General features: G+C 39.5%; 1 protein-coding gene across 1 annotated transcript in view; it reads left to right on the top strand.

Annotated features, from left to right (window-relative positions):
* The window catches only part of NEB (nebulin), a 207053-nt gene that overhangs the window by 114281 nt on the left and 70376 nt on the right, over positions 1-22396 (top strand). The window contains exons 80-104 of the mRNA XM_080798838.1: positions 140-247; positions 630-941; positions 1650-1853; positions 2679-2783; positions 3672-3779; positions 5382-5693; positions 6499-6702; positions 7560-7664; positions 8256-8363; positions 9175-9486; positions 10327-10530; positions 10856-10960; positions 14755-14859; positions 14960-15271; positions 15978-16082; positions 16685-16783; positions 16980-17081; positions 17221-17328; positions 17746-18057; positions 19604-19708; positions 19813-19917; positions 20288-20395; positions 21186-21293; positions 21390-21503; positions 21916-22113. Coding sequence (XP_080654964.1) covers positions 140-247; positions 630-941; positions 1650-1853; positions 2679-2783; positions 3672-3779; positions 5382-5693; positions 6499-6702; positions 7560-7664; positions 8256-8363; positions 9175-9486; positions 10327-10530; positions 10856-10960; positions 14755-14859; positions 14960-15271; positions 15978-16082; positions 16685-16783; positions 16980-17081; positions 17221-17328; positions 17746-18057; positions 19604-19708; positions 19813-19917; positions 20288-20395; positions 21186-21293; positions 21390-21503; positions 21916-22113 — 4068 coding nt within the window. The remainder of the gene's footprint in view (positions 1-139; positions 248-629; positions 942-1649; positions 1854-2678; positions 2784-3671; positions 3780-5381; positions 5694-6498; positions 6703-7559; positions 7665-8255; positions 8364-9174; positions 9487-10326; positions 10531-10855; positions 10961-14754; positions 14860-14959; positions 15272-15977; positions 16083-16684; positions 16784-16979; positions 17082-17220; positions 17329-17745; positions 18058-19603; positions 19709-19812; positions 19918-20287; positions 20396-21185; positions 21294-21389; positions 21504-21915; positions 22114-22396) is intronic.

Below are 22396 nucleotides of genomic sequence, written 5' to 3' on the forward strand. Positions count from 1 at the left end.
GAGGTTTCCCAATTGTCTTTTAAGGCTTTCTAGGATTTATTAAAATACTTTTTCCACCTTACAATTTCCTGTCTGGGATTAGCCTATTAACTTTTCCAAACCACTTTTATTTTTCTGTTGTGTATTACCCTCCGCCTAGAAACTTTACACCAAGGGATGGGATGAATCCAAGATGAAGGACTATGATCTGAGGGCTGATGCCATTTCCATCAAAAGTGCCAAGGCCTCAAGGGACATCGCCAGTGACGTAAGTACTCTCCGTCCAGCCCCCTTTGGTGTCACATTGTTGAATGGCCTCTGTGAGGCTGGTGGGCCACATTTCTCAATTGTTTCCACATGTATCCCCCACTCCTGCTTCCTACTTTCTAAGACTTTGTCCCTTTGTTGTCACAGAAAAGAACAGCACAGTTTGGAATTGCAGCTAAGGGCTACACCAGTGAAGATATATGAATATACTACAGTTATGCTTATAATAGTGTAAAAGAGTTTAAAATTATGCAGAGATGCCAAAATGTTTGCCATATAAAATTCTTACCCATTTACTTGTGGGTGTTCATGTTTTCTGTAGTTGTCAACATGCTTATGCCTCTTAAAATTGGGTTTCTACACCTATATTTCTCTCATTTTAGTACAAATACAAAGAAGCATATGAGAGACAGAAAGGCCACCACATTGGAGCCCAGAGTGTTGAAGATGACCCCAAGATTATGTGTGCCATACATGCAGGGAAGATTCAAAGTGAAAGGGAATACAAGAAGGAATTCCAGAAGTGGAAGACCAAATTCAGTAGCCCAGTGGACATGTTAGGCATTGTGATGGCCAAGCAATCTCAGACTTTGGTCAGTGACGTTGATTATCGAAATTACCTGCATCACTGGACGTGCTTACCTGATCAGAACGACATCATCCAAGCAAAGAAGGCCTATGAACTGCAGAGCGATGTACGTAACACAAACTTTGGGGAAGATGGAATGAGAGGACGTAGGTTTATTAGTTGTCCAGACAGTGCCTCTGTGGACCCTTCTGTGGATAAACTCATGGATTGTGTGCACTGCACACCCCCAGGAGGGCACCACTCCTGTTGTTTAGTACATAATCCGTAGTTAGGGGTTATGTCCTGGGAATCCAAGAATATAGATAAAGAACCTCACTTAGGCCATGTCTTGTATCCCCTGGCCTAGATGCCAGACTGTTCATTTCATCTGTACTTTCTGGCAAGGAAAATAGATTGCAGACATACATTAATTATCTGAGTATTTTTAAAGTAACTGCCGTTACTGTACAACAGCCAATACACTAAACAGAGTTTTCTACAGTCAATTACTGTAGGAATAAAATGGAATGAGATTCAACAAAATTTCCTTTAAAAATGCTTTCAGTTCTATAATTTTTTTGGAAACGTCGAGTAATTATGAAATTCAGCATTATTACCATTTTACCACTCTTCACAGCTAGTATATGTAAGTATGCTTTTACAGATGACTCTGTCATTGATACTAAAACCCCTGAGTCCTATAAAATCTCAGCTCCTACTTTTTGGGAAGCACCATGTCCTGTGCTTATCAGTCCCTCGCTCCCACAGACTTTACTTTTCAATTGTGAGGTGGTGTGTCTAACCAGGGAACATCATTTGTCTCAAACCTTTGTAGAGCGTGTATAAGGCGGACCTGGAGTGGCTGCGTGGCATCGGCTGGATGCCAGAGGACTCTGTAGAAATGAACAGAGTGAAGAATGCTCAAGGCCTGGTAAATGAAAGACTTTATAGGACGCGGCCAGAAGCCTTGAAGTTCACGTCCATTGTTGACACGCCGGATGTTGTCCTGGCAAAAGCCAACTCTCTGCAAATAAGTGAGGTGAGAACCATCCTATCAGCAGCCATGCCTTCTGCGGGACTCTGTTCTCAGATGACGTCACCCAAACCGAGCACGTGGGCTGTGTCTTTTGGAAGATTTAGAGTGACTGGAGCAACTCTAAGAATCTGTTGGCTAGTTTGGTATAGGCCCAGGCAAAGTAGAACAAATACTTCTTTAACTCCTATTAAATGCTAAAACCTGTAGCATAATGCTGCATTTTAAATGGTATAACGTATTCATCAGGGTGCTCCAGAGAAATAAAGCCAACAGGCGATATAGGTATGTATAGATACAGGTGTGTGTGTGTGTGTGTGTGTGTACTATGCATATATGTGTATATATATGTATATGAGAGATGTAGATAGATCTATAGACTGTGTGTGTGTCTACACACACACCAAGAGATTTATTTTATGGAATTGGGCCATATGATTTTGGAGGCTGGTGAGTCTATAGTCTGCAGAATAGGCTGGAGACCTGAGGAAGAGTCACAGCTCAACAACAAAGACAGTCTGCTGACCAAGTTCTTTCTTGCTCTGCGAAGGTCAGACTTTTTTCTCTGAAGGCCTTCAGCTGATTGGACAAGGCCCACCACACTACAGAGGGTACTTTGCTTTATCAGAGTCTGCTGATAACTATGTCTATCTCTTCTGAAAACTACCTTCACAGAGACATCTATAATGACATCTGACTAAATATTTGGGTGCTGTGGCCTTAACACATAGTTAACCATCACAAACATTGAATGAATTTCTCCAGGTTAGTTTCTGAGGCTTAATGTTTCAGATATCCACTATTAAAGTAGTATTTCCCTTCTCTTCACAGAAACTATATCAAGATGCATGGAATAAAGATAAAACCAATATCACCATTCCTTCTGACACGCCAATCATGCTGCAGGCCCACATAAATGCCATGCAAATCAGCAATGTAAGTGGCATAAATATGAAGTGTAAATGCCTTTATAGGACAATACATGTCAGCTTGGGGGCGGTATAATGACAAATTACCTATCTTAGAGATATGTACAGCTATTGGTGCTACATGTTTTCTCTTTAGCTCCCATTCCCAATGCAATATGAATGGAAATTCTCTCTTTTAAACATTAGTTTAGATCCATGGCTGAGTCCCAGGACTGCAAAGAGTTGGGATATCTGAATCTTACTGGGGTCCTCCCTTCAATCTTGAAAGCATTGTTCTATATCCAGTGTCCACAACTCTTTCATCATATATGAATTGAGAATAATGGAATCCCTAGTTAAATTTCTCTTGAGGGATTATGATGTAATGGTCTCTTCTATCTTTATAGGTTTTTGATTCATCCAGAAGTGTCTTGTTTGACATTTCAAAGCCATTAGAAAAGCAAAAGGACAGTTTTTAATCCTATCCAAAGCATAAGATACATATAAATATCTATGTCACATCCCTTTAGCAGGGACCTCTGAAAAGTCAGAAGACAACATTAGGAAAAATTAAATCTCACTGGACCTTTCATGGTATCTTGATGAAGGTTTTCTAGCTTCACAGTTGATTCTTGGTTTCCATGTGTTTTGTGGTGGGATATTTTCAGATGTGTACCATATTGTGATGAAGACAGATATTCAAACATTTAGTAGATCTACAAGTTTAGCTTTAAAACTTTGGTCAGAAGTATCCTGCATTCCATAAAGGAGATAGCCAACAACCAGAAGAAGAACTCAGAAATCACTGTTTTTCCTTATGCTGTCATTTAGATCAAGTCGTATGATTCATTTTTTCAGTACTTTGAGTATATTGACTTATTTTCAAGTTTTGTAAACCTATGTTTTCCTTCAATAGAAACTTTACCAAAAAGACTGGAATGAGAGCAAGCAGAAAGGCTATGACTTAAGAGCAGATGCTATTGAAATCAAACAAGCCAAAGCCTCCAGAGAAATTGCCAGTGAGGTACAGCCTCTATTTCCTTGTGGTTTTTTCTCTTCTTACAACAAATGTAGTATTTTTTAAAAATTGGGGGGTTTTAAAAATCTATGTAAAAAATTTCATTTCGTGTGGACATTGGGGAGGGTATGTGCTATGGTGAGTGCTGTGAAATGTGTAAACCTGGTGATTCGCAGACCTGTACCCCTGGGGATAAAAATACATTATATGTTTATTAAAAAATTTAAAAATTAATTTAAAAATTTTTCATTTTGTTTTGCACTAAAAACTTTCTCTTTTTAAATACATTAAAATGGAATGAAGCCCATTAAGGTTAGTATAGATGAGGTATATGTATAAATAATTTCTAAGTCGTTTCTAAGTAGAAGAAAACATGAAGAATCTATGCAGAATTCTTGGGAAAATTCAGGAATCAATATATTTGATTGTGACCAGTGTCATTTTATCCCTCAAATATTTACAGCATTCTTTATAAATATAGATCATAGTTGGAAGATTCATGTGAGACTTAAGACTGAAATCACATTACATATATAAGATTTTATACTGGAGGCTTAATGTGTAATGCTCTCAGTAACCTTTTGAAGTTCATTTAGTGGCAATTTAAAACAGTCAAAATAATTATCCTACCAAGCTCCCTACCTCCCACCTCCAGCTCCAAATCTTTAAGCAACCCTGTTCCCTTTCTCTGGGTTTTTCATATTTTTTATCTCTTGTATCCACCTGTTTCTTCCCTTTTATTTATCATATTTATCTCTAAAAACAATAGCCGATCTATAGTATCTGCCTTATTCCCAGCTCTCTCTCCCCCTCTTTTGTCCAAACTATTCTGTGTTATCCAAATATAGAAAAGAAGCAGACGCTATCTTACTCTAGTACTAAGACACTTAGGACAGGTGTGGGCAAGATGGAAACTCTTGTCCCCAGGCCTTTTGTTGTCATCTGATTCAAACCAACAACATTGCTTTCCATTCCTGTGAAATATACACCTTTTTTTTAATCCGTCTCCAAAACCACACAAATGGCCTTTTGCTGCCTGAGGGATTGTTAGTACCTTGGGGACCATCTGACTTAATATTCCACTTTCTAGGCAACTTTGGAGACCATGATTACACCCACTGTGTCTTATTTTCCACACATGAAATATGTGATAATAGTATGTACTTCACAGAGATGTTGTGAAGATTAAATGAGATTGTACTTGCTGCTATGCAACTATTTTTAACTAAAATATTCAGTGATCTCACATGAATCAACCTAAGACATTTGAAGCACTCCTAATAGTGTCTGGCATATAGTAATTGCTCAGTAAATGTCAGCTATGATTTTTTTTTGTAATTACTGTTATTCACCATACTATTTCCCTCCTGATTTACTCTCTATCAAACTACCTATCAAGGTACCATACTATTTCCTCCTGCTTAAGTTCTCTATCAAACTACCTAAAATAGCCCTATCCATTTTCCTTTAAGTGAACTGAATTATGTAATGACTGCCAGTGTTGAGCCAAATTTCTATTAAAGCGAGAAGAATATTCTGAAAACAATGAAAAGTCCTCTTACTATGTTATTTTCATACGTCTTTTTATCTGATTTTTCACAACCTTAGTACAAATACAAAGAAGGTTACCGTAAGCAACTGGGCCACCATGTGGGTTTCCGCACCCTACAAGATGATCCCAAATTGGTATGGTCTATACATGCTGCCAAGATCCAGAGTGACAGAGAATACAAGAAAGCTTATGAGAAGTCTAAAGGAATTCACAACACGCCGTTGGACATGATGTCGATTGTTCAGGCCAAGAAATGTCAGGTCCTGGTTAGCGATGTTGATTATCGCAATTATCTGCACCAGTGGACATGTTTGCCAGATCAGAATGATGTGATCCAGGCTAAGAAGGCCTACGAACTGCAGAGCGATGTACGTATATCATCACCAGGCTCTTGGGGAGATGTGTGTCTCTGTATATCATCGTGGTGTATTCACTAGGGACATAATTTAAATGGTAATCTTAATAGAACCTAACATAATCTGTACATTTCATGGTAGTAGAATAATTGTGGAACATTTTCTGTCTTACAGAGGATTCCTTCTCATGTGGCTAGGTCTTATTCATTAAGACAAAAAAAATCACTCTCCTAGTCTATGTAATTAGATATAAAATTTCAGTCCCAGTTGTTTAAACCCATTACATTTGCTGATTGGGTAGCTAAATTTCAGAAGCAAATGTGAACATAAGGAAATGTTGGATTTTAAATTTATCTGGCACATGTAGGAAAAATGTATATGTATATATTTATGTTTTATATAAAGAGGTATATACAGATAAAAGTTTATATCTTTTCCTCATTATACATGCATCTAAAGACATTATTCTCCCAAATTCTTACAGATATTATTCTCAGTAGTGTAAAAAAAGGCAGATCTCGAATGGCGAGCACAGAAGCTCAACTTTGTATAAAAACAAAATTATGTGCCATTGCTATCTGTCATCCCACAAGTGACCCTTGTCAGCACTGCTCCAATTCCTGTAGGATATTGTGAACTTCTCCCAGTGATGCGTGCTGGGGATGTAATACCCAAACATTAATATTTAATGTTGATTCTTCTATTTCATGGGATTGGCCACCTGGCTGATTTGAATAGAGGGAGTGTGTGGCCTGCTCTGCCTCGTGCTCTCACAGATTTGACTCCTGTGTACTCTGTGGTCCTTTCCTTCATGCAGAACGTGTACAAGTCAGACCTGGAATGGTTGAAGGGTATAGGATGGTTGCCAGAGGGTTCTGTGGAAGTGATGAGAGTGAAGAATGCCCAGAATCTCCTGAATGAGAGGTTGTATCGTATAAAACCTGAGGACTTCAAATTCACTAGCATCGTCGATACCCCTGAAGTCATCCAGGCAAAGATCAATGCTGTACAGATCAGTGAGGTAAGCTGGGTTGATGATACGTTTGGACATATTGAAGTCGTCTCCGTAAGAATTCTGACTGTGAACTTTAAACTGCTGATACCAGCATTAGAACCTTGAACATTCGTGTATCCATATAGAATTTCATATACTCAATCAAGTAACGGTATCCACATTTCATTTACTTGGATGACTCTTTGGTCAACATAAGTGTGGTAGGCATCTTTATATTCCACAGACTCTGATACACACTTTGAATACATTTTGAGGTCTTGCTTGTAATGCAAGTCCACCAGTTAATACCATGGTCACAAAACTGCCACCTTTTTATTGCTTTTCAATCATGAGGTAAGTTGAAAATCCAGGGGTGACCCCAGTATTAGATATTATGATAGTTATTTGGACTAAGAAAGCCAGGACTTGATTAGTGATGTGGAGTATTGTAGTTACCTGAGATGTGGGTTTACCTGCCAGATAGTTACTGCTGACTTAATGAAAAAGGATCATTTTACTACCATATTTCTGACTCATTTTCCATTTATATTTTATCACATATCAATATATTCTTCTTGTTGATGTCACTATTGGCACCTTTTAAGTAAAAACACAAAGGAAGGGGTGCCTGGGTGGCTCAGTCAGTTGAGCATCTGACTTTTGATCTCAGCTCAGATCTTGACCTTGGGATCATGAGTTCAAGCCCTGGGCATGGAGCCTACTCAACAGAAAAACAAAAAAAATCTGCACAAATGAAACCAAAATGATCTACATTTGTGTATGAGAATATCCAAAGAGAACCTTTAGTTGTACCCATAATTTTATTCATGTAGTAATAGACTTACTTATTTATCAGCCATCCTTTTTCCCCCCCTTATTACCAGCCATTGTATCGTGATGCCTGGGAGAGAGAGAAGGCGAATGTTAATGTGCCAGCTGACACTCCAGTGATGCTGCAGTCCAAGATCAATGCCATGCAGATCAGTGATGTAAGGAACTACACATCCACTTGCTTTACACAGTATTTTTTGCCTAACTGAAACTAAAGTTGATATACTCCAGAGGGAGTTTAGCCAAAGGCATTTCCCTACCGTTCCTTCTTTTTCTATTTTTTAAACTAATGCTAAGTGCCATGTGCACACACACACGTGTATAAGCACACATGTTATGCATGTGTGTATATAAATAGGTATGTGTGTCCCTTTGTGGGAAGGAAAAACCCACTGGCTTCACAAAAAACACAACATAAAAACATATATATGCAAGTATAGTAATATTTGGTTCTCTTTTTAGTGGCCCATCAGTGATTTTTTCCTTTTAAAGCCAAACGAGATATATTTTTCTCATTTTCACATGATTTATTGTCTCCTAATTTCTTTCTTGAAAAAAAAAATGACCTTAACTAAATTTCATTAAAACTTTACTGAAACTTAATTTCAATATGAAACCAGCCTCTTTATAAATCTTAAGGGAAGACTAATTTTCTATGTAACTTAAGAGATTTCCTTAAAACCGTCAGTAATGCTGACTCAGTGGCTCCCTCTTCAGATTAACTGTGGCATTGCAATCTCTCTTGGCAGAAACAATATAAGCAAGCTTGGGAAGACGTCAAGATGACGGGTTATGACCTGCGGGAAGATGCCATACCAATTCAGCACGCCCGGGCTTCCAGGGATATCGCCAGTGATGTGAGAGCTCCTCCTTTCCCAGCCTTAACCAGCACTAACTAACGACACATGGAAGTTAATACTTTTCTAATCTTTAACTTAATTCCCCAGTAATACACTTAAGTAGAATGGAGAGTGTCGAGATTAGTGTCTTGTTTTGAAATCTCAGATTCAAGAATAACTTTGACAACAGTTTGGTGACCCTTTTGCATCAGCACTGGGTTCTCTTCTCATGTTTAAGCACAGATTTTTATTTTCGGTATCTTCTCATGATCATGTAATCTACAAGCACTTATAAAAACTCAGTGGGTTACGAAGAGTTCTGTTGTTTCTTAAAGTACAGCATACATAAATTGTTCCTGACATAACTTTATATAGTTGATGGACAAGCAATTTTTTAAGATTATACGTTTGTATTTATGTGTGATAGAAAAATACTGATTTTTTCCATTTAAATGGGATTATACATTTTAAAGTAAAAATCTTTCAAAGTTTACACTTTAAAATTTATTTAAACAAAGAATCTAGTAGGTAACCTAAAACATGAAGGTGGTAGACAGTGACTGAAGTTTGGGAAACACTAGATACGCCTGTACTGGGGATAATCGAGAAGCACAGGACTTGCCTTAGAAGTGCTCACGCTGTCTTCATGCATATGGACGTAGAAAGCAAACCAACGTGTTAAGAATTGTAAAACGTATAGTATGGACTTAAAGAAGAACAGTAACCAAAAAAAGCTAATCTAAGGGAGATGGAGTTATTTGGAGCAGGCTATTTAGACAAAGTGAGTTTGAAAAAAATGACTCTTCTTTCTTCTGTTCACATATACCAGTATCTGTACAAAACTGCTTACGAGAAACAGAAAGGCCATTATATTGGATGTCGCAATGCCAAGGAAGACCCTAAACTGGTTTGGGCGGCAAATGTGTTAAAGATGCAGAATGACAGGCTATACAAAAAAGCCTACAATGACCACAAGGCCAAGATCTCCATCCCAGTGGACATGGTGTCCATCAACGCTGCCAAAGAAAGCCAGGCATTAGCAAGTGATGTGGATTATCGCCAGTACCTGCACCACTGGTCTTGCTTTCCCGACCAGAATGATGTGATCCAAGCCAGGAAAGCCTACGACCTGCAGAGTGATGTAAGTTGCTGGCTTGTGCAGAGAGTACCCAGCGAGGGGTCTGAGTAGTGAGCTGTTGTCCAGGAAGAAAGCCTTCCGCAGCTTTGCCTGGTCATTCCTCCTAGGACTTTGAAAAATACAACTCTCCCTACATAAACCCTTTCAGGTTTACTGATTGCCTGTCTTACTGCTGGACCTATTGAGAAAGTTTTCTTTTTTACTGTTGGTGGTGCTGCCAGAATTTTTCTACAGATCCCTTAATGTGTGCAGTGTTTGTAGTTTCATAAACATGAGGATTTGCAGGGTCCCACAATGGAAGAATGATAGGGCTACCTCCTTGAAAGTAATGTCAAAGGTCAGCGGCATGCTCCAAACTCACTAATTGCCTTAATAGGGTATTCTTCACAATGTGGTGTTGCGTTCATTTACCTGATGTATTTTTAGACTTATTCATATTTTCTGCCTGTTCATTTTTTTGGAAATCATGGATTCCATCAGGATATTTATTTCTTGTGTAGAATGAATGCCTTCTTTCAGTCATTTATTATTGCTTTAAAAGTCCACCTGAGCTAGTATGTTACTAAAGTATTCAGAATCCCACAGAGAGATTCAAGCATCCCACAGAGAGAGCGCCTTCTGCATCATTTCTGCTTTTCACAGTGTGCACAGGTGCCCCCACCACAGAAAACAAAGCAGACTGGAACACTGCTGTGCATATGAGGAATTGTGTTTGTGAGGTCATTGCTCAATTTTAATTACTGTTTGTGAGACATAAAATAGAACATAAAAATGCTTTCTTACTTTACTAAAAACAAACAAACAACAAAACCCGCTTCTACCTCGCTTTGTTTTGCTTCCCAGGCCATCTATAAGGCTGACCTGGAGTGGCTTCGTGGCATCGGCTGGATGCCTGAAGGGTCTCCCGAAGTGCTGAGGGTCCAAAATGCCCAGAAGATCCTGCGAGATAGTGTCTACCGTACACCTGTAGTGAGCCTCAAGTACACAAGTGTTGTCGACACACCTGAAGTTGTCCTTGCTAAGTCGAATGCTGAAAACATTAGTATTGTAAGTCCCCTTGCCCCCATATGTTAAAACTAACTCATGCTTGTAAGTGACTGATAAATAATTAACCTGGCAAGCGATTGGTAGAAGAACGTTGATGAAAGCAAAGATTTTAACATGTAATGTTGATGGAATTGTGTTGTTATTTATGAATTTCAAAGGAAAAAGATATTAATACCAATTTTATACTACATTTGAGCAACTTATATGAAAAACTTTATCTTAATATGAAAAAATTTTGGATCAGAAAAGTTGAAAGTTGTGCGCTGGAACTAGCGGAATTACAAACTGCAAAGTAATTTTGTTACTGTGGTTTTTTTTTCCATAGCCAAAGTACAGAGAAGTTTGGGACAAGGATAAAACTTCCGTCCACATAATGCCAGATACACCAGAAATTAATCTTGCTAGAGCTAATGCTCTTAATGTGAGCAATGTAAGTACCTCAACAGACCCCCTTTCTGTTTGGAAAGTCACCCAGTTGGTGCTATGATATCCCTAGGAAACTGTTCATAGGCAAGGGAGGAAAGATTGACTGGGTGGGGATAGGGAAGATGCTTCACCATCAGCCCTTTGACCGGAAGTGAGGAAAGGAGTAGATCCCTGGCTCAGAGTCACCCAGAAAGGCCAGTTACTGGTGAGCCAATGTCAACATGAAAAAAGGGAGAAGGGAATAAGGATGAGAAAGTTGAAAGAGACATAGATAAAGAGACACATGAACAAGAAAGGGGCATAATGACAGACGAACACAAAATAATGATGAGAATTCTTTGCAAAACTTTATAGAAATTAGGGGCGCCTGCGTGGCTCAGTCAGTCGTTAAGTGTCTGCCTTCAGCTGAGGTCATGATCCCAGGGTCCTGGGATTGAGCCCTGCTTCTGGCTCCCTGCTTGGTAGGAAGCCTGCTTCTGCCTCTCCCACTCCCCCTGCTTGTATTCCCTTTCTCACTATCTCTCTCTGTCAAATAAATTAAAATATTTTTTTAAAAATGAAAATACTTTAAAAAGCAAAAACAAAAACTTTATACAAATTAATTTTAACACCTGGAGCTAGAGGGAATTTTCTAGGAAATCATAAATTACCAAAATGACCCCAGAAAAAGAATAAAAACATATAGCAAGAAATTAAGAATTATTACGGACTCTCCTTCCTACTCTCAGACATCAGGGTCATCCAGATGATTTCATAGGAGAATTCTTCCATAACTTCATGAAATAATCAGACTAGCATAGAGCCTAACGAAGAAAGGAAAGCCATCACAATTACTAAAACTTGTCAAAGATAATTCCACAAAGGAAAACTATAGACCAATAATGAGGAAAATCTTAAATAAAATACTAACAAAATTTACTAGTGCATGAATATGATAGGAGACAATTAGGATTCAATCCATGAATGCCAAGAGGGTTCCATATTCAGAAACCTAATAATGTTATAGAACAAAAAAGAAAAATCACACATTCATCTTACTAGATTTGAAAAGAGGCATGTAACCAAATCCAATATCCACTCTTATTTTTAAAAATAAAGTCCTCGTAAAATAAGAATAAATGAATATCATCTTGATGTGTCTAAAACAATCTCAAATCAAAGGCCAGGCTCATCCTCAGTAAGTTAATCTTCTCATTCAAGCTGGGAATAAAACAAAGATGCCCACTGACATCACCATTATTTAACATTTGCTGGAACTTCTAGCTAAGTGAATAAGCTCCTAAGGCCGAAATAATTACAGAAGAGTAAGAATGAAAGATAAATACTGGATTTAAAAGGCAAAATTATTATTATTTGCAGGATAAATCATTATGTCTGGAAAAAGGAAGAGAATGAACTTAAAAGTCTATTAGATAAAATGAAAGAATTCTATGGTTAGTCACACAATTTAAGAAAGCTCAAGAAAGGTGTTGTCTTTATGGATCACGGAGATTTCTTGTGTGTAGAATAAATATGAACCTAGCAGAAGGCTGCTGCCTTAGAGCAGTTTACCATGGTTTGGAATTTCCCATCTTTCAGCAAATAACAAATCTCTGTGAGGGAAGGAAGCTGCCCAGCAAAGATTCCTCACCATGTGCCAAACTACACCCATCAACTCTGTTGTAATGAGCTATTTTTTTCCGAGAGATGGGAAGAAAATAAAATTTGGAGCACTGATAATATTTTTCGCAGACAAGAATAGTACGGGTACAGTGCCATCTCATCACCAACTGGCTGGTTGGAGAGGCAGTCCATTATTCACTGCAGCATAAACGGACTCCTCAACCTCTTCTTTTCAATCTGGAGGCATCTTTGGCCAGACTATCGGGGAAAGTCCCATGTCCTCTCATTTGCATGATACATTTCTCAGCTGGAAATACCAGAATCCTACTGTTGATATCTTGATGTAAGCAGGACTAGCACTTGAAACTATGCCAAAAGTAAAGTTGTAAACTTTAGATATTTAAATATTAGATATTAAGATATTAATGAGAATGACTTGTGCTTGAGAAGAAATCAAGCATCCTATTTGAATGCTAACCAAAATGTACTTTTTTTTTTTTTAAAGATTTTATTTATTTATTTGACAGACAGAGATCACAAGTAGTCAGAGAGGCAGGCAGAGAGAGAGGAGGAAGCAGGCTCCCCGCTGAGCAGAGAGCCCGATGCGGGGCTTGATCCCAGGACCCTGAGATCATGACCTGAGCCGAAGGCAGAGGCTTTAACCCCCTGAGCCACCCAGGCGCCCCGAATGTACTTTTTTTTTTACACGTGGTGTTACCATTACTATAATAATCTTGATAAAATCCACTACATGAAATTGTTTCTATCATTTGGGAAACACAGCTTTTTCAGGATACTTGTATACAATTTTCTAGGTAACCAAGCAAATTCACATTAACTTGACTCATTTAATCTTCAGACTAATCATATGAGTAAAATAGGTTACTTTGTGTTTATCAGATGGGAAGGTTGAAACTTAAAGTGATCGAGGAATTGACCCATGTTCTTAAAGTTAGTAGATGAATTTTGGTCTCAAACTCAGATTTTTTTTTAATAAAAAATATATTTGACTACATAAACAAAAATGTATTACATAATTAAAAATAGTGTCACAAAATATATGTAATTAAACTAAATAAGTAAAAACAAAAGAGATTTTATATACCATAATAACAAGCTTGTATTAAATATTCTCCAATACACTGAAACGTGGAGAATATGATTTCTTTTGTATAAAAAAGTCTCTTGTTAAATAGGACCATGCAAAATTCATACAAAAACCTGAGTGAAAATTCATACAAAACTTATCTGTACTTGTAAGGTCAAAATTTGTATGAGCACTCATATTTCATATATGCAAAGCCCACGAAACTATTAATAATTGAAATTCATCTCTCCTTTCTGCACTGTTAAAGCTCCCCTATTGATTGGTATGATTTCTGAATCATATGTTTAAATTACTGTTACTTCTGAGTCTGACATTGTCAATACAGAATGGGCCTGTTTAAATATTGTCATATATTTGAAAAGCTTTCTGTACATCAGTCACTACCCTAATTAACTTCTCTATCCAAATAAAAACACGCTGCATTTAAAGAAATGTCTACTATGGAACCACCTGAGTAGTTCATCTTGATCTCAGCTCCCGTGTTGATCTCAGGATCATGAGTTCAAGTCCCACATGGGGCTCCGTGTTGGTGGTGGAGCCTACTTTTTAAAAAAAGGGCTGTTAACCTCCAACTGTGCTTCAGAAGGAACATCAAACATTCCCAAACAATATTTACCATCAACCACACAAGAAGGTCTAAGAAACCATCCTGGGGTAAACCTCCCCACAAATATAAAAAGTTTATAATTCTGAAGATTCAAAATTGAGTTGAACTCTAAAGTTGAGTAAATTGAATTACTGAATTAAAGCAATCCAGTAATCCTTATTAACGTCTGACCTTCACCTTAGCCCAATGTTAGCAATACAGCCATACAAAGAGCCGCTAAGCCCTGTTACATAAACCAGGAACAACTACCCAGAAGCCATGATTTAAATTAGAAAGAACTCTGGTCAAGCCCAGCTCTTTGGACTCCAGACACAGTTTCATCTTTCTGTAGCGTGGTGGTGAATTCTTTTTTCACCTGTTCCCTTCTTAACTGATTCTGGGACTTCAAAACAGGACTGCTTTGATGGTAATTCTACTTGAACCCTTGAAGTTATCAGTACATCTGAATCGAAAATGGTACCCTATTTTATCCCCTCTTCAGAAAATTTACCGTGAGGATTGGGATGAAATGAAGATGAGCTGCGATGTACGGCTGGACGCCATCCCCATCCAGGCTGCCAAGGCCTCCAGGGAGATTGCCAGTGACGTAAGTGTGGCCTTGTTTGACTTGTCAGTTTCTGAGCAAAGATCCTAGGTGCATCGGGAGTACATACTGTGATCCATCTGCTTTGTTTTTCCGCCTCCAGTATAAATACAAGCTTGACCACGAGAAGCAGAAGGGACACTATGTGGGGACCCCCACGGCCAGGGATGACAACAAGATCCGCTGGGCCCTCATAGCTGGCAAGATTCAGAATGAAAGAGAGTACCGGCTGCATTGGGCCAAATGGAAGACCAAGTTCCAAAGCCCTGTGGATATGCTTTCCATCGTGCATTCTAAAAATTGCCAGACCCTGGTCAGCGACATTGATTACCGCAATTACTTACACCAGTGGACCTGCATGCCTGACCAGAATGATGTGATTCAGGCCAAGAAAGCCTACCAACTGCAAAGTGATGTGAGTGGGCTGCATTTTAGTTCGAGCTCTTCTCTCATTTTGCCATGACTCCCAGAAAGTTGATATCCCTAAATTTTTGTATCATCACTTCCTGTCTTTATACAGCTAAGAATTTGGTTTTGGTTAGACCTTATAGTACAGTGTCAAAACCCAGCAAAGCTGTGAAAGATCTAGATTCTGTATCAAGGAATAAATGGTTGTGTGAATATAAATGTTAATTTTAATGGTATAAAGACAACTGCTGTGAAGATATTATTTATGGCATTTAAGTAGCAACAAAGGTTCATATCATAAATAAAACATTGGCAGTCTATGGAAAGAATGTAGGCACAGATTAGCTTTTTTAGTTAATAATACAGCGTTTAAAAATCTTGAATTAAGTTGCTGCATTTTTTAAATCAGGAAATTTGGGGTACAAATCTAAGATTTCTTAGTTCTTGAGAAAAAAGTCAGAGAATGAATCTCTGGACATGCTTTACACCCCTGGCAACAATGGCAGGAGCTGAATTAAGGCTAATTCCCTTCAAATAGAAAATAGATCCCCCAGTTTTTCATATCACTTGACCTTCTAATGAATTTACTTATGTTACCTGCCTGGCTGCTTGAGCATGTCATCCTTCTATGTGTTTCTCCATCAAACTAAGGGGTGGAATAAATAGGACCCTATGCCCAGAGTTGCTGAAATCACTCGGCCTTGTTCCCACAGGCTGTCTACAAGGCGGACTTGGAATGGTTACGTGGGATCGGGTGGATGCCAAATGATTCCGTTTCTGTCAATCACGCCAAACATGCCGCGGATATCTTCAGTGAGGTATTCCAAGATTTTACCCTGCCGTTCAGTGTATTTCCTGGAAGGCTAAATTAAAATATACAAACCAAAACTCATTCACTCCCCATCAGCAATTTGGACAGTTGCTTGCAACTGCTGTCATTTAAGCCGGACATACCTTTTCCCAAAACAATCCCCTTCTGTCCCTATCACATCAGGGGACCACATCCATAGGATAATATCCAGTATGCCCAGCTGATGCTTGGAATTGTATAAATGGAAAACGTCTTTTGTCAGCAATGGCGATACGTTTGGGAGAAGCTTGTCCAGTTGAAAGACATGTATGGAGTAACATGATATACAGAATGAATCAGTACATGATTGTAACATGATATACAGAATGAATCAGTACATGATTGGTAGCTAAGCAAACCTGCTACTTTAAAATCTGTGGGAGATATAAGAAGGCAACTCAGTTGTTAAAAAATAAATGCTAAGGAAAAGGCCAAATTGCCAAGAAGATGCTGTTCAAATATGGCACTCTACACTTCTGGTAGAGAAAGACCCTTAAATCTAATGCCTCTTTCTCAGCTCAGACAGGACCAGAAACTGCAACTATCTGAAGGGTATTTTCTTTCCCCTAGAAAAAATATCGCACAAAAATAGAAACTCTCAACTTTACTCCAGTGGATGACAGAGTTGATTATGTGACTGCAAAACAAAGTGGCGAGATCCTCAATGATGTAAGTACACGGCTCTCGTTCTAAAATTGCCCAGTCGTGAAATATCATTTCCAAAGCTTCCCACCTACGTTCGCTCAGCATGCAATCATCGTCTGTGATATGGGTTGTAATCGTTGAGACGATGCTAACATTTGCTTGGACAGCATTGTGCTTTCTTAACATCAAGTAACTTAAGCCTCTTGTCTCTCATTTCCAGATTAAATACCGGAAAGATTGGAATGATACCAAATCGAAATACACCCTCACAGAAACCCCCTTGCTGCACACTGCCCAGGAGGCAGCCCGGATACTGGACCAGGTAGGGGTTTTAGTCGGATGCCTGGTACTCTGTGTGGGGGCAGAGGACCATAGTGGAACTGTGGGCCAGGGATACACACGACCAATGTGTCATCCTGACTGCTTCGTGTAAGCTTCTGTTGTGGCTCTCTGTCTTTTAGTATCTCTACAAGGAAGGCTGGGAGAAGCAGAAAGCTACGGGTTACATATTGCCTCCAGACGCAGTACCGTTTGTTCACGCCCATCACTCTAGTGACGTTCAGAGCGAGGTAATTTACCCATGTATGAGTGCACGCTGGAGTGTGCCTGGGGCTAGCAGGCCCGGCCAGGCTTGGGGATGGCTGAAGTCCCTGTTCCCTTCTAGACCTCCCTGTGGGGCTTTGGGAGTTTTGTCTTCTTTTGTGGGTTTTCTGTAAGAGCTGTCCTTTGAGTGCTTTACTCTTTCTCCTATTCCGTCACTTCTCTAAGCTTTCAAATAAAACATAGGGAAAATTAGAAAGCTAATACAGGTTTTCTATTTTTAAATTGATACTTGTTTATATTTATTTATTTTGGTGCTTTTTATTATCTCTTCTCGGGGAGACAGGTGCCAAGAGGCCAAAGGCCTGCATCTACTGAGGTTTCAAGCCCTCCTTTCCCTTGAGTGCTTGTCAAAACTGATGCAGTCTCTGTTTTTCTCCTACCAGCTGAAATACAAAGCTGAGCATGTAAAACAGAGAGGTCATTATGTTGGTGTTCCGACGATGAGAGATGATCCCAAACTGGTTTGGTTTGAGCATGCAGGCCAGATTCAGAATGACAGACTGTACAAAGAGGACTATCATAAAACAAAGGCCAAGATCAATATACCTGCTGATATGGTGTCGGTGTTGGCCGCCAAGCATGGACAGGAGCTTGTCAGTGATATTGATTACCGTAATTACCTGCACCAGTGGATATGTCATCCCGACCAAAATGATGTTATCCAGGCGAGGAAGGCCTATGACCTACAGAGTGATGTAAGTGATTTTGTTTCTTAATTATCTAGAAATGTATACTCTGAGCATTATAAGCAGCACTTTGGAAGCACCAAGCTTCGAAACTTCAAGGCATAAGTATTGAGTTTGGTCCCAGAAGAGAATTAAGGCTGGATATGAAGTGGAGAAAGCCCAGGAGCAGGGACTGGCTGACAGCTTTGCCTACTATGTATATCTGGATAACTTTCAAAGTCATTGAAAAAAAATTTTTTTGTGTCTTTGCCATCAGCAACATCTCACATCTGCCTGGAAAATTATCAGTTGATTTAAAATAATGGTAATTGGCTTGGGGTGAGAGTGGAGAGTGAGTGGGGATTTTAACAGTATTAGAGGATAGTGTAGTCAAGGACCTGGGAATGCCCTGTTCTTGCTTGGCCAGGCGTTTTACTCCTTCAGGCATTTATGAAGGACTTGATTGCAAGGAATCAAAGCAAAAGGGAAGCAGAGTACCGACAAGCCACATGAGGGCCCAGAATCCCTCACACAGACTTTTGGTAAAGGCATGTAGGGTAGAGGTACATGACGTAAGCCATCTTGCAGTGAAGCCTGAGTCAAGACCTGTAGCTGCCGCCAGCCATCGGTAAGGAACAGAAACACAGTGCGTCGACGTGATGCTCAGGTGCCCCCGGGAGCTAACCCTGATGGGTCTTCTCATTACCAAAGTGGGAGCAGGAAATCAAGGACTTCCTGCAGCACAGACGCTGAGCTTGAACATCCCACCTCACTGTTGCTGCGGCAGAAGGACTGTTGTGGACCTTTAATCAGATTAGCAGCTCCACTGCCGCTGGTGAGGGCTGGCCTGAGAGAATCAGGGCACTAGGTGGGGGAGGGGAGAGCTAGGCTTGGCAGGAGGGATGTGTCCCCCTGCTCTACAACACATGTGCATTTAGTCATGTCATTTTCTTTATATAGTCTGAATGTCCTGCATATTTCTAAGTAATTAAACATAAGTCCACCTAAAATTATACCCTCCTTAGTAAAACATTTTCTTAGGCTCACTGCTGAAAACAATGGCTCCCTGCCCATAACTCCCATAGCTCTGGGGTGTTCTAGCTCTTACACTCTACCCTCATAAAGGACTTCTGTTTACACTAGACTCCTCTATACTTAGCCCTCAAATCACCTAGCACACTACCTCACTCATAATAACAGGCTCAAGAAATATTTTTCAGGGGGCGCCGGTGTGGCTCAGTGGGTTAATTAAGCCTTTGCCTTCGGCTCAGGTCATGATCCCAGGGTCCTGGGATCGAGCCCCGCATCGGGCTCTCTGCTGAGCTTCTCCCTCTCCCTCTGCCTGCCACTCTGCCTGATTGTACTCTCTATCTCTCTGTCAAATAAATAAATAAAATCTTAAAAAAAAAAAGAAATATTTTTCAGGTGAACAGGTGAAATCATGACTGAATCAATGAGGCAGGAGTTGCTAGAGAGAAACCCTTAAAAAGCTCCTGAAAAAGTTGCTTCTAATCTACTATCTGTAACCCTGTGTCAGTCATTTATATCGGCATCGTATCTCTCTTCCTACTCTCAGAATGTCTACAAAGCTGACCTGGAGTGGCTCCGTGGCATTGGCTGGATACCCTTGGATTCTGTGGACTATGTGAGGGTTACGAAGAACCAGGAAATGGTGAACCAGGTACACAAAGCCTGTTCTGACCTAAAGCCTGGCCCCCTTGCCTACTGTGTGGGGGCAGGTACACAATGGAAGGAGACCCGTCTTAATCATCTTTTTTCTTACAGATAAAATATAAGAAAGATGCTCTTGACAACTATCCTAACTTTACAAGTGTGGTGGACCCACCAGCGGTTGTTTTGGCTAAGATTAACTCAGTCAATCAAAGTGATGTAAGTTTGTTTTATGTATAATGATGCGCATGGACCGGGGAGTTAGTGGTCTGTCATTGATTACATTTGCTTACCTCCAGATAACTGCTTGTAAGAAAATGGACAATGGGGTGGGAAACTATGAGATTGTCTTTGGTGGGAATGTCTTAAAAGTCACTAGTAGGAGGTATACTGTACTCACTTACAGAAAATATCTATATTCTTGTCCAAATTATTAGGTCAAATGAACTGAAATCCAACCAGTTCCTTAGTTTTTAATCTCTAAATGTAGACTGATTATTATCTTGCTAGGTAGAAACTATGAAACTTTAAATATACATTTATATTAACCAGAGGTTTTGTTTGGTTTTGTCTTGTTTTCTCTCCTTAGATAAAATATAAAGAAACATTTAATAAAAGAATAAAGGGCAAGTATACATTTTCTCCAGATACGCCATATATCACCCACTCCAAAGACATGGGAAAGCTCTATAGTACTGTAAGTTTTATTTTATGTGATTTACAACTCAGTTCTTAATTTTAAGCTCTTGTCAGTATTCATATCTTTGGCTAATTTTGTGAACAACTGAATTTATAAGATTATTATATTTAGTCTTGTTTATTAGAAATAAACTTGTCTTGTGTATTAGAAATAGCATTTATTCAGCTGGTATTTTTTTGAGCTCCTGTGATGTGCCAGGCACTGTAGGAAGCACCAAGAGGCTAAAGCTTAATAAGACAAGCCTGTCAGGAGCCCATGTAAATGAGAGGGACAGACATTCAAGTAAATAGATAATAATGTATCAGGAGCTATAGCAGCTCTAGGCACACGTAGGACTGAGCGCCTGCCAACAGGGAAAAGAGAAGAAAGGCTGGTCTTTCTTTGACAGTCATGTATAAATATCTCCAACCAACAAATGGAAGACTTCCCCTCCAAATTTTAATTCATCTAAGTCAAAGGATGATGTGTGTGTATGTAGCGTGTGTATATGTGTATGCCCAATGGAAAGCAATCTTTGGTGATTCCCTATGTGAACATTTATTTTCACTTTTATTAGAACTATATAGTTAGACTTGGTTATAAAATGCCTCAGTGTCTGTAGATTTAATTTGCAGTAAACCAAAAAATTCTGCCATCTTAGTAGGTAGGTACAATGATGGCTCTAATAAAGATATAAGCTTTGCCTTTCAACATAAGTATTTTGTTGTGGTTTTACCATTTTCTTTTTAGCAATATCTAAAGGAAGTTGACCACAAACTTTTGTTGACAACATATTTCTTTATTCCAGATACTGTATAAAGGGGCATGGGAAGGAACCAAGGCCTACGGATATACCTTGGATGAACGCTACATTCCTATCGTTGGAGCTAAGCATGCTGACTACGTGAACAGTGAGGTCAGTAGCACTTTCTCCTCTCATGGGTGTGAGAGTCTTCACTGGGGAGCTGGTTAGAAAATCCCAGTGATTCTCAATGCTGTACCTACTTCACAGCTTAAATACAAAGAGACCTATGAGAAGCAGAAGGGCCACTACCTGGCTGGAAAAGAAATCAGTGAGTTCCCTGGTGTGGTTCACTGTCTGGATTTCCAAAAGATGAGGAGTGTGGTAAGCAAAGCTCACTTTCATAGAGGATTTGTCCCTTAAGTGTACTGTTAGTCTGCGTGTTTGTAACATGTTCTTTAGCTGAAAGAGGCATGGACTCCTTCTTGAGATTTATCCCCACCCCTGCAAGTTAGCCTTGTGTACCTTTGCTAGCCCTGGGCTTCCTCCCTTTCCCTTCCTCCTCCACTAACCCACAGTGAGGTATCTATGTTTGGAAAAAGGAGAAAGCAACGAGGTAACTATTTACCCCTGTGTTATGAAAGGATGGGATATTGAAAAAGAAGAACATATTCAAGTATCTTTGTTTATTCTAAGGTACTGATCTATACTAGAGCTAAGACTCAAAAAGAGATCAATCTGTATAATTAACATTTGAATCCCTTTCTTTTTGTCTTTTAAAACTATGACTCTTTAGCTGAACTACAGAAGAGATTATGAGGACACCAAAGCCAATGTTCACATCCCCATTGATATGATGAATCATGTACTGGCCAAACACTGCCAGTACATCCTCAGTGACCTGGAATACCAACACTTCTTCCATCAGTGGACATCTCTCCCGGAAGAACCCAACGTTATACGGGCCCGCAATGCTCAGGAAATCTTGAGTGATGTATGATGTCCTTTCTGCAGCTTGACTTAGTTACAGGCTTCATTCGACCGTGCCCTCCATGCTCCATTAGTCCCCATATTCATAAATGTTGCTGCTTTTTAGAACAGCAACATGAGTAACTGCTTTTTGGTGTAAGAAGACCTTACACCAATGACCCCTATGTTAAATATTTAGCTTGTTTTCACACAGGCCTAAACGTAGCTATTCCTCTCCTCCTAAGCTTCTTTAGGTCAGGGCATTACCGGCCTCCAGCTGTTGAGAGGCCTACCCTATGACCACTAAG

This window comes from Martes martes (assembly GCF_963455335.1).
Source record: "Martes martes genome assembly, chromosome: 3".
NCBI lineage: Eukaryota > Metazoa > Chordata > Mammalia > Carnivora > Mustelidae > Martes > Martes martes.